General features: G+C 37.8%; 1 protein-coding gene across 1 annotated transcript in view; it reads right to left on the reverse strand.

Annotated features, from left to right (window-relative positions):
• Nucleotides 1-300: 300 nt before the first annotated feature.
• LOC132856569 (adhesion G protein-coupled receptor G3-like) overlaps nucleotides 301-13,396 on the reverse strand; it is a 14,090-nt gene continuing 994 nt past the window's right edge. The window contains exons 4-14 of the mRNA XM_060886171.1: nucleotides 13,207-13,381; nucleotides 12,954-13,104; nucleotides 12,548-12,646; nucleotides 12,306-12,431; nucleotides 11,750-11,798; nucleotides 10,298-10,404; nucleotides 10,083-10,207; nucleotides 8,930-9,198; nucleotides 8,450-8,555; nucleotides 8,071-8,351; nucleotides 301-1,028 (exon numbers count right to left, since the gene is read on the reverse strand). Of these exons, the coding sequence (XP_060742154.1) occupies nucleotides 910-1,028; nucleotides 8,071-8,351; nucleotides 8,450-8,555; nucleotides 8,930-9,198; nucleotides 10,083-10,207; nucleotides 10,298-10,404; nucleotides 11,750-11,798; nucleotides 12,306-12,431; nucleotides 12,548-12,646; nucleotides 12,954-13,104; nucleotides 13,207-13,381 (1,607 nt within the window). The 3' untranslated portion in view covers nucleotides 301-909. The remainder of the gene's footprint in view (nucleotides 1,029-8,070; nucleotides 8,352-8,449; nucleotides 8,556-8,929; nucleotides 9,199-10,082; nucleotides 10,208-10,297; nucleotides 10,405-11,749; nucleotides 11,799-12,305; nucleotides 12,432-12,547; nucleotides 12,647-12,953; nucleotides 13,105-13,206; nucleotides 13,382-13,396) is intronic.

The raw sequence follows: 13,396 nt of genomic DNA on the forward strand, positions 1-13,396 counted from the left end.
CTGATCAACAATCGTAAACTCTTGAGCCACCATTGACCCAACCTAATTTGGTATGGTATTTTTTGGACAAAAACAAAACCCACTAATAATCTGTCTAAATCCAACACAACAAAATGTTCATACAAAAAACAACCAAAGAACCAAACAACCAACCAAACAAAAAAAAAAAATGAAATATGTACAACAACAAATTGAATAGAATAAATTTACATAGAAAAATAAAATAAGATTTAAGAATAATAAAAATAAGTATAAATACTCATCTTTTTTTCTTTTTTTTTTCTTTTGAATTATTAATAATTACATTATAATTTAGATTATAGCTTATAGCAAACTTTTGAATGACTAAAATGTAGGAAATTCACATTGCTTCACTGTTTCAAAAATATTTGGTCAATCCTATCCCATTCACACCCACAAGTGAAGTTAATGCCTAGTCAGGCCAGCAGCTTTAAAATTAACATAAAAAAAAAACAGCATTTAAATCACTACGATTCTGTTTCACGGCATCACTTTCACGTATTATAAGAGAGCTGTATAATCATAATTATGTATAAATGTATACATAACGTCACATAGTTATGAATAAGGGTAAACCTAAATGTATGTAAACTAAAAATATCAGATAAGTTCAGTGTAGTCAAATGTAGATGTGATGAAAAATTACTAAGTAATACATTTGATCATATACAAGCCATACACACTAGATTTTATCCAAAACAATATGCATCAATTCATTCTGTAATGTCGATAATAAGTAACTCAGTGGCTCACAGGGACCTGTGCAACTGATTATAAAACTCATGATGAGTTACACATTAAGGTGTTAAAGCAGGTTTTATATATTTGCATGTATAACATTGTTCTTGCCTTGATAGAACTTCCTGCACTAAATGGCATAATATCTGATCACTGGGTGCTTTCACAGGTCTTGATGTGAGCACCTGTTGGCTCGGACACAGTTGAGGATTTTTCCTTGATAAGCCTGTTCTTCATTGTAGCGTAGAACCACAGGAAGAGAAACAACCCTGAACATCAACAAGATAAAAAAAAATTAACATCAAGCACCATCTCTGAACTGACTGTCAGTCCAGTGTGTATTAACTCTCAGCTTCTTTTTACAGAGTGATCAGTTTTTATTTCTGTTCTGACGACGCTCACCGCGATGACGTCAGACCAGTAAAAAAACATTTTAGATAGATAGATAGATAGATAGATAGATAGATAGATAGATAGATAGATACTTTATTCACCCAAGAGGGAAATTCACAAAATTCCAGCAGTATATTAAAAAAATAAAATAAAATTTAACATGGAAACTAAATGTGGCTTTTGTAACTTAAAGGAATAATCCATAAAACACTACATTTATAAATGTGTATTTAATCAATCATTTTGGATTGATATTGAATATTTAATATTTAAATTTAGGTAAATAAAGTTTGGAGCATGATTTGCTGATTAATTTAATAATTATTTATGGGGAAAAAAAAACCATACACACAAACAAAAATGGACTAATATTAAACCTAACATTACAGTATTTAAAATTGAACTTAAGCATTACATTGAGGTCTTAAAAGATCTAAGACCCAGTATAGGTTTACCTTTGATGTTATAATGAATGTCATTGATAATAATTGGATATACTTTGATCCTCTATGTTAATTATGTTATGTTGTTGTTTTTATTATGCAAAAAAAAAAGAGACTAGCATATAGCTAATATGGCAATAATCCAAATTATTACTGACTGGCCCTAGATGCTGCGTTAGAAATACAGTACTGAGCTTAAAGATGCTGAGGGGAAGATTTGGGAATTTCAGTACATGATATTATAATGTTACTGAAGCTACATGTAGAATCCTTTCCTGGACTTTAAAATATAAATGGAATCTCATTATCCTGAACTCATAATCCTGATTTCTGTTGTTCTCTAGACTATTTGTTGTATTCAATGCAGATTTGCCTCTGATAAAGCTTTATTGTTTTTTTATTTAGAAAAGTAAAAACTAAAATACAAATTAGTTCCAAACTCAACCACCAAATAAGTTGCAATATCAGAAACCTAGTTTTGTTTTGTTCACTATAAAATTATAATATTTCTATAACAGAACTTTCTCTTTTCTAATTTGTCTGTTTTTGTTATGAGAGCCCCTCCCCCGGTCCAAAGACATGCATGGTAGGTTGATTGGCATCTCAGGAAAATTGTCCCTAGTGTGTGATTGCGTGAGTGAATGTGAGTGAGTGAGTGTGTGTGTGCCCTGTGATGGGTTGGCACTCCGTCCAGGGTGTATCCTGCCTTGATGCCCGATGACGCCTGAGATAGGCACAGGCTCCCCGTGACCCGAGGTAGTTCGGATAAGTGGTAGAAGATGAATGAATGAATGAATGAATGTGTGTGTGTGCCCTGCGATGGGTTGGCACTCCGTCCAGGGTGTATCCTGCCTTGATGCCCGATGACGCCTGAGATAGGCACAGGCTCCCCGTGACCCGAGGTAGTTCGGATAAGCGGTAGAAGATGAATGAATGAATGAATGAATGAATGAATGAATGAATGAATGTTATGAGAGCCATGATGGCTCCCTCTGCTGGCCTGCAGAGGACTTTGCTGCACTTTATCATCAGGACTCTATTTCCCACAATCCATTGCACCATCAACTCAGCACACCTGTTTCCTGTTTGTAATCACCTGGTCTATTTAAGCTCACTCAGAACTCTCTGATGGTGTGAAGTATTGTTAGCACTGTCTGAATTAGACAGCGTATTATCTGTCTATCTGTTCCGTCTATTGCCTTGTTTTGACCCTGCTTGTTTATCGTGTTTATGATTGTTTGCTACCTGCCCTGACCTACGCCTGGATTAGTGACTACTGTTTTTGGATTTCCTTTGATGTTGTTGTTTGCCTGAGGTTTGACCCTTGCCTGTTTTGGATATTGCCTAATAAACCAGCATTTGGATCTAACCTGTTTCATGTGCATGACAGTTTTAGACCAGAAAATTGTTTTTAATGAAGTTTTTTTAAAAATTACAATTTATTATAACTTGAATAATATAATGTAAAAATAAATGTAAATATAATTATATATAATGATTTATCTTTTTTTTTTCCTTATGGCATTTATGTAAAAGATTTTGATATGTATTTAAAATCTAAATTCATATTTCGGGAGATTTTAAGTAAAAAAATAATCAAGAAACTGAAAAATCTATTCTTGAATTAATTTTTTCTGAAAAAAGTTACAGTGGGGCACGGTGGCTTAGTGGTTAGCACGTTCGCCTCACACCTCCAGGGTTGGGGGTTCGATTCCCGCCTCCGCCTTGTGTGTGTGTGGAGTTTGCATGTTCTCCCCGTGCCTCTGGGGTTTTCTCCGGGTACTCCGGTTTCCTCCCCCGGTCCAAAGACATGCATGGTAGGTTGATTGGCATCTCTGGAAAATTGTCCGTAGTGTGTGATTGTGGGAGTGAATGAGAGTGTGTGCCCTGTGATTGGTTGGCACTCCGTCCAGGGTGTATCCTGCCTTGGTGCCCGATGATGCCTGAGATAGGCACAGGCTCCCCGTGACCCGAGGTAGTTCAGATAAGCGGTAGAAGATGAGTGAATGAATGAATGAAAAAAGTTACACTTGGACAACTTAATTTTCAATCCTTGTCGTTCAAGTCTGGAAAACACCTCTTCCAACTGTTTCAGATGCTGACTAATAGAAGAGGAAAACACAATCACGTCATCAAAATGTGCCCAGCGCATTACAGAGGCCAAATGGCATACGATTAAATTCATATAGTTTTGAACTTATCTTTCTCTGCCACTGGTACCTGGTTATAACCACTGGCCAAATCAAGATTGGAAAACCACTTTGCACCTGACAATGCATCCAGTGACTCCTCACTTCTAGGAAGTGGATAGGCATCCTTACGAGTTTTTGCATTTAGTTGCCTATAGTCAACACACAACCTGATAGTTCCAGCTTTCTTAGTCACTACTACAATAGGGGAAAAGTAAGGACTACTACTTTCCCTAACAACTTGACTATCCAACAACTGTTTAATATGTTTTTTAACTAAATCATACTGTGATGGAGGAAGGCGACGATAGGGCTGGCGAACAGGGATGTCATCCTGTAACGGAATCTCATGAACAATCAGCTCAGTACACCCTATATCTCCCTCATCTTTAGAAAACAAACGAGAGTACTTAAAAAGAAGATACTTTGCTTGCATGGCTTGTTCTTCAGTTAACTCTTCAAATGAAGGAAACTCCAAACGTTCTACAGTGTGGTCTACTGAAACCTGTTGAGTGGCTATAAAAGCCACACGCTCTGAGGCGGTTGGCTAACTGAAAAGGCTAGAGGGGCAAGGGCCTCCACTTCCACTGATGCCACCTGCACTGTACCGACCACTCTCCATGGAAAAAGCCAAACGTCCAAAGAACTAACATTCGTAATAGGAGCATATAATGTACCGTACTCTGGTTGTAGGAGGGCTGGGGAGACAAGTAACCCCTCAGGGAGTGTACCCTCTTCCGGTCCCAAAGGCTCTAACAAAAATTCTGCTAAAGGAAACTAGGGACATGTCACAGGTACAATAGACAGAGTTCCAGCAGCAATACAAACAGGCTGATCTCCTAACACCTTTACCTTAAATGCAGTTGCTGAATTAAGAACAGCCTCAGTTTTCTCACACTGCCGAAGTGCACGCCGAAACCCCGGAGTGGCTGATTGTATTAGCGGGGTCTGGAATAACCTAGCCCCAGATTGATCAAAAAGACTCTGATAACATTCCCTCAGAACATTCATCCCCAAGATACCTGGGGTGATGGTCTTACGAGTTTGTAATGCTGTATGTATAGGATCTTTTCCAATCAAGATACCCCGCCTTGGAATGCACTGATTTAAAACATTCACATCTAATTCCACATAACCTATATAAGGGATATCAAGTCCATTAGCAGCTTTTAAACCAAGCCACTCACAATCCTGCTTTTTTACATGAGAAAAATATTTATTGAAGAAACTCTCGGTCACAGTCGTGACCATAGAACCTGTGTCCAATAATCATGGAACATTCACATTATCCATCTTAACACCTAAAGCAGGACATTGTCCTACTAAACAATCATAAACTGAAGAATCTGCACAGGAGCCCTCTACCGTTCCTCCCAGCGTATGGCTCAATACGGGCCTCCCCTTCTAAATGATCCAGAAGAAAGAGAGCTTTGTCCCATTCAGACATGTACCTTGACCTAATACAACTCTGAGCCTCCTCTATCCATTCTTCTACAGACAATGTCCCAACAGCTGAAGATCCAGAAAACTTAGAGCATTTATGTTCTCTGTGAAGATACACAGCTTGTTCTCTGCGGGATAAAGAAACATCCCCCCACTAGCTTGTCCTTCCCCCAAATTTCCTCCTTGACTTGGCCCCAAGAGTCTTTGATTTTCCACTTGAGCACGTAGTCGTCGCAGGTCCTCTTCCATTTTGAAGGCTTGCCGAGCGACCAGACGGCGATGCAGAAGAGGCTGATCTTTCTAGCCGCTGTTCTCTAGCTTATAAAAGAAATAAAAGAAAAAAACAAACAACTGAACTGCTCCCAAAAACACAAATCTGCAAAATAATCGCAGCCCTGCTCACAGCGCCAGAATGTAGCACCCTGCACGCCCAAGGAACTTAGGTGCATACAAAGAAAATTCACTACAGTAAGCATAGGATAATAGAAAAACATTAAACTTTATTTAACAAAGCATTAAAATAATTTGGGTCATTCACCCTGACCGGAAACAACCCACAAGGGCAGCCTCCTTCAAATGGTATAATCAACAGACAAAAGATAATGGAGCTTCCTACAGGAAAGAGTAGCTTCACTGCAAACTGTATGAGAACAGCAATCTCAACCCCATAAACCAACCTCAAATCGTTAATAATACACCCTCAAAATCAATACATCACACCAATAAGCACACAAAACCTGTTGGGGCTCTATCAATCCCTGTCTCAGATTCCCCAAAGAAGTGGTGGGAAGCTACCCAAGGGGTATACCCAAAGGGTACAGGAAAACCCAGAAGATCAATGTTCTTAAAAGGAAAAAGGAAAAAAAAGAAATAAACAAAATCCCCTAGCCAACCATTGAACCAAATTACACAAGCCTAATAATTCAAAAAGAAACAAAACACCAGCTGGCTAGGGAATTAACATACATTCACACCAGGGAGCAGTCAGTTTTACAAAAAAGAAAACCCAAAAGAGAACAGCGACTAGTCACTATCATCGACAACCTTAACGAGACGAAACCAACCAATCAAACCGCACTGTGGTCCCGAACAGCAAACACCCACATTCTTAACAAAGCAAAACCAATGAAATCCACAATGATCCTGAGTTTATCAAACTACTGTATCACATGCTAAAAACAGAATAAAATACTTATACAGGGAAAATACACAGGGACTCCCGGTCCCACACAGCTGCTGTTAGCTGCCCTTCGCTTTCACCTGTCCTTTAAATAAGTGTGGCTTATCAGCAATCTGTAATAGGGTTAGAGACCCCGCCCCTCTTTGACACCTTGCTACACTTGAAAGGTTTAATGAAAGATAGAAACAGAAATAAATACTAGGTAATTTTAATAGTGTTTTTTTTTTTATCTATTAGCAGTGTTGTATAAAGTACTAGAAAGCAATACTTGAGTAAAAGTACAAGTATCGTACTAGAAAAAGACTTTGGTAGAAGTGAAAGTTTCCTTTTAGAATATTACTCAAGTAAAAGTCTTAAAGGATCTGATATTTACTGTACTTAAGTATCAAAAGTCACTTACTGATATTTAATGTACTTAAGTATTTGAAGTAAAAGTAAAAAGTAAAATTTCAGTGATTTTCGGTAGGCATAAGAGGCACTTCATCCGGTAGGAAGAATCTTTCATTCCAATGTACAGAAACATTTCTTGCAAATACGGCCACGGGTGTATAACGTTATCTTCTTCACCCTGTTCACCACTATCGTCGGGGTGGTCATCTACGACAGAGGTGGCTAAACCGCGGCTCTTTGCTCGGTTTCATGCGGTTCTTACGTTCATATCGAAGTTTGTGTGTCTTTTTATTGTGCGTGTTCGCTTCGCTTGAGTTAAATACGGTATTTTCGTCAAACGCGCATGTGAGTGGGATGAAAATACCTCAAAGTTTCCCAGTAGAAGCAAGATCATTTGAGTAAACATTCATTCATTCATCTTCTACCGCTTATCCGAACTACCTCGGGTCACGGGGAGCCTGTGCCTATCTCAGGTGTCATCGGGCATCAAGGCAGGATACACCCTGGACGGAGTGCCAACCCATCGCAGGGCACACACACACACTCATTCACTCACGCAATCACACACTAGGGACAATTTTCCAGAGATGCCAATCAACCTACCATGCATGTCTTTGGACCGGGGGAGGAAACCGGAGTACCCGCAGGAAACCCCCGAGGCACAGGGAGAACATGCAAACTCCACACACACAAGGTGGAGGCGGGAATCGAACCCCGACCCTGGAGGTGTGAGGCGAACGTGCTAACCACTAAGCCACCGTGCCCCTTTGAGTAAACAATTTGTGTCAAGTTCGCTCTCAAAATGGCAGGAAAAAAGGTGATGATCATGTGTGTCCATGTGTATGATGTGGCTCTTTGTGGTAACACAGTAAAAAATGTGGCTCTGTTGTGGCTCAGGTTCAGTTGTGCTTCTGCCTCCTTTTGGCAACATTACGCTGAAATAGAGCGTGCGGAGCTGCGTAATGCAATCTAGGAGCAGTGATTCGCCAAACCTCCCTTATTGCAGTCGCAATTTTATTATTTATTTATTTATTTTTATTTTATTTTGTAGTAACGAGTAACGAAGATGGTTAGTGGAAATAATAGCGTAGTAAAAGTATACATTTTATCTAGAAAATGTAGTGGAGTAAAAGTGAAAGTTGACATAAATTTAAATAGCGAAGTAAAGTACAGATGTGAAAAGTACAGTACGTGAAATTTCTGCTCAAGTACAGTAACGAAATATTTATACTTCGTTACATTACAACACTGTCTATTAGTGACGAATCAGTACCTTGCAGCGTGTTGCAGATACAGAAGAGGTAAAGAACGGGGTAGTTTATGTGTCCTGATGTGAAGAAAGCCAAACCCCATGTCATTCCCAACAGGAAGGTCAGACCCAGGACAGTGCATATATCTTTACAAGATGGAAGATTGCTGCCGCTGACATTCATGCACTGGCGCTTATAGATCTGACATGTCACTGCCACCAGAATGGACGTGTTGAACAGGAACATTATGGAGAAATAGCCGATGTTGATGCCATACAGAAAGCGGATGTCGGTAATCCAGCATCTGTGTAGCAAAGGAAGAAGATGTTAATTGGCATTACAGTCAAGTAGATTTTTTTTAAACAGTTTTGTGTTTAAAAACAGTATTTTTTATTTACTTACATTTTCATTGCTTCATTTGTGTCCGATAATGTTATTTCTGTGGTGCCATAAAAAGGCGTACTACCATAAGCACACAGACTTCCTCCAACAAGGAGAGCAGGCATTCCTGGAACAAAAAAAAAACCCCAAAACACTCCAGAATCTCAGGTGTACTAAATATTCACTGTACTGACCACTTTACAAGGAAGACTTGTACGCTTGTCATAATGCCGCTTTACAGAACCAGATCAGATCTTTTCATCCAAGAACAGAATCTGAAGCCACAATGGGAACAGACTGGACGGAAATGAAGAGATCAATATTAGAAATACGACTTTCCTGAGACTGCATTGCTCTGAATGAACAATCAGGGATACAAGTGCTCTTATAAAAATACAAGTGCACCTCATAAAGTGGTCTTTCATTTTACATAAATAGATATTAATACTGTTCTTATATTGTAGTGTTTTGCAGTGTGGGACACATGGTCCGATTCCTCACCCCATCCAAAGAGAGACAGCTTGATCATGTAGTGCTTGATGTAGGTGTTGAACACTTTGATTAGAAGGAAGTACAAGTGTATGGCTTCAATGGCCATCCAGGAGAAACAGGACAAGAGGCTGTACTCTATTATCACTGCTATCAAGACACATGCACTGTTTTGAGACCATGTGGCTCCCCATTCAGTGAACAAGAAGCTGATGTTGAGGAGGAAAAGGGCCGCACTCAGAGACACATGGATATGGATGGCAGTGTCTCTGTTAGAACTCCTGTAAAAACAGTATGTATGTATATAGTATATATAGTCTGTATATGTGAGACACAAATTGAAGCACAAAATTTGTTTGAATGTCTGGCAAGTGGTCTTTTGAATATTTGTAAGGGTTAAAAGTCTTGCTTAAGGACCCAACAATGGGATTTTAGTGGTGCAAAAATCAAACACACCCTTTTTAATTAGTGGACCAAACCCATGAGCACCAAACCACAACCGTCTCTTGAATAATGTCCTAGGTTTGGATATTTTATACTCATCTACCGCTTTATCCGAACTACCTCGGGTCACGGGGAGCCTGTGAATATCTCAGGCGTCATCGGGCATCAAGGCAGGATACACCCTGGACGGAGTGCCAACCCATCGCAGGGCACACACACTCTCATTCACTCACGCAATCACACACTACGGACAATTTTCCAGAGATGCCAGTCAACCTACCATGCATGTCTTTGGACCGGGGGAGGAAACCGGAGTACCCGGAGGAAACCCCCGAGGCACGGGGAGAACATGCAAACTCCACACACACAAGGTGGAAGCGGGAATCGAACCTCCAACCCTGGAGGTGTGAGGCGAACGTGCTAACCACTAAGCCACCGTGCCCCCCGGATATTTTATATATATATGTAAAAGATAAACATGGCCCTCTTTGGTAAAGGCACCTTAGTAGTTCATCTAATGTTCATCTTTCTGTGACACTCATTACATTTACTGTGTAATCGAATATCAGATAAACTTAGATCTAGTAATCGAAAAGAACCAAATCACATGCAAAGTAATTGATTAGGTAAGCTGCTAGAATAGTTAGAAATAAATTTTAAACATTCTAGCCTTACAAAATATTGGTACTGTACATCATCAAACTTACAGTTTAATACCTACTTCATGAAAGTGTAAAGGAAGATGGTGACTGCTGAAAAAAACGATGAAAAACTGCAACCTATGTAACTAATAATGGACAGGGTTTTCCACTGCTGACGATCTATTTGTGCCACATTCATGTCAACCTAATAAGACACACACACACAGATTTATTAGCACAACTATAGCGTATCTAGTTTACTCGTTTAAGTTCTAATACTGATTTAAGTGCTTACCAGAAGCACAGCAAAGGGAGTCATGTGATCATATGAACAGTTTACACTGTTGCTGCTGTTAAAATTCTCCAGGTTGGTGAAAGACCCCATGTCATCCCACTCCTGCCCTATATGGGAGCAAATAAAAATCTGTTTTAGTAATCTAATATCCTATCCTAACTCCTATATCAACTCTATTAATTATGAGTCGAGTCAATTGGGTTTCTGTGATGCTCCTGAGCTGCTATGAGACATTCTGACTGTTCTGTAATATTCTTTCACATCGCTCTATTCTTCAATACCCTATTTTGTATAAAAGCTTCCAAGTTAATCATTAATAACCCTCCTGCAGTCCTTTCCTGCATTCCTACTCAAATTAGGAGCGCCGAGTCAAGTTGACCTTGTCTGTTTTGACTGCTTATAAAAAATGAAGTATATATGATAGCCATTTTTTTCTTCACCTTTTTAGTCTAACTTGTTTACAACATATTAACATATATTTTGCAAAAATATTTGTAATATTTGGTATAATAAACCTTATTTATATACAAAAATGCCTCAAAAAAATAAACAAACAAACAGAAATTTTGAATTATTTTCACTATAGAGGCACAAAAGTTGATGTATTATGTATATGATATATATTTCAAACCCATTTTGACCATTTTTAATGTCAGCAAATAATAAAACCTGTTTTTTCCAGGTCAAATTGACTTGATTTTACACTTGTAATGTGTATTTTGCCCACCAGATGTCATCTGATCACCCAAAAACGGGCTATACACACACACACACACACACACACACACACACACCACTCAAAAACATGGCATAATTTCTTGTGAATAAACCTTCTTTTACACCTCTTATGTGTTTTATTATATTTAATTTATAATCAATAAATCTCATGAAATTATTAAATATTATTTTGGATAACCACTGGCTGGTGTATGTCAAACATTAGTCAGCATATCCCCAGGTCAAAGCATGCAAGAGGAGGAAAGAAATATGATTTGAATATGAAAACACAACTTTTGTGTGTGTGTGTGTGTGTGTGTGTGTGTGTGTGTGGTGTGAGTTTGTATTTTGGGTGCGTGTGTTAGTGAACATTTTATGTGTGCGTTTTTGTGTCTGTATGTATGTTCATTGCACTGAAAAGGGCAAAAGTGTGACCTATTGCCCCACTAAATGTGAGGTACTAAATTATTTTACAAACACATAGTTCAAAATAGACAAAATTAATTTTACTTGCAAAGTGCATAATTTAGAACAATCCTGGTGATTTTCAGGCAAATATGTGGAAGAAAACCCAAATTGACCCGAAGACTACAGGAGGGTTGTTTAGAGTAAGTGTAATTATTTCTACCTTTTCTTGTCCATCTGTACAAGATTATTATGAGATCAAATTCTCATGATTATTGCACCGCTAAGAACAAACTAAAACTTTGTAGAACTTGACAGAATCCTACGTACCTGCTGTAGCATCTACATTATAGAAAAGGCACGACAGTCTGTGGTTTTCCTGTAAGAAAAAACAACATGTGATTACATGAAAAATATGATTACATGTGAATACCAAGTGTAAGTGCATTTCAACCTGTTCTGCTCGAAACTTTAAGTACACTCATCTCACATCATGTGAACCATAAAAATCAACAATTTAATTGCAAGAAAATCTGAAAAATGAAACCATATGCACTACATGTGTAAAAGGAATATGTGTGTAAAAACAAGCATGTAAATAAATAAAAATACATCCTCAATATGTTAAAGAATAGAATGTTAATGGTTTCATAAGGTAAAAATGATCATATGTGAAAATTAAAAATGTAGAAAATGTAGAAAAATGAATGTATACAAATATGTAAAGATCAAAACAACAAAAAAAAATCACTTCCGAAAATTAAATGCATGTGTGTTTGTGTGTGAGTGCATGTGTGTGTGCATTTGTGTGTGTTTGTGTGTGTTTAAAATTATTATATGATTATTTTCATGTGAAATTCATCAACAAATATATGCATTTACTTACGGTTATTATTATTTCACTACTTTTCACTGTAAAATTTATAACAAGCTGTTCAGACAGGTTCTTGATCTCATGTCCAACAGTTTCAATGCGAATAACTTTGGACTTCAGCATGGTCTTCGGGTCATTCTGTGATTATGTGCAGAAGAGAGACGTAGATTTAGATTTTGGGGTGAAAAGTATGAAATCAAGCTTTCAATAGAAACAAATGTCAATTAAAGAGATGATAAAGGTTTAGGACTTACTATAAAGATATTATTACAGGGATATGTCACTACACCAACTGTCATATTAATAAATGGTTCAGTAGGTAGGAATACATCCAAAGGAAGATCATCACGTGCCTATCACACAGTAAAGGCAGATATTTACATACAGTAGATATCAGATTAGATGGCATTCACTTAAACACTTTGAAATAAAAGGTCTTCGTTTGCTTGGTGGTTTTAATCATTAGATATCACTACTGATTATATAATGATATAAAGCACAACATTAATTCTAACTATAAGCAGGTAAAATATAATGAAAGATAATCAGCTTTGGGGTTAAGGGTAACTTCACACCATCCTGTCGTTGGATTATTTTTAATCACACCCATGAAAGTTATTTCCTTGTTATTAATCAGCGATTACATGTGAGGTGTGTTACCTTTGGAGCAGAGATGTGTACAAACCCAAGATCTGTGGTGTTCATCATATCCATCTTAACTACAGTCATGTTTAATTCCTCAAAGTCATAATTTTTGGATGTTCCATGAAACAGTAACCCGATGAGATAATCAATGTACTTTTTCTCTGCCCTGCACAGATGTCAAAATGTTTTTTTGTTTTTTTTTTGTTTTTTCAGTTTAAATTTATGGACACACAGTGATCTGAAGAGATTACTGAATGTTCTTACATACCTGATGTAAACCTTTTTAATGGTACTATCTGAAGCAAACAATCGAGAACACATTTTTTTAATTTGTGCTGGCCTTTTTAAGTCTCTCAGGTCAGGAGAATTGGATGATTCTTGTATTAATTTACTTATTATATCTGATGCACACTTTGTGACATTACATATGGTCTCTTGTTCATCTAAAGACAAAAACA

The sequence above is a fragment of the Tachysurus vachellii genome, chromosome 1 (assembly GCF_030014155.1).
Source record: "Tachysurus vachellii isolate PV-2020 chromosome 1, HZAU_Pvac_v1, whole genome shotgun sequence".
Classification (NCBI taxonomy): domain Eukaryota; kingdom Metazoa; phylum Chordata; class Actinopteri; order Siluriformes; family Bagridae; genus Tachysurus; species Tachysurus vachellii.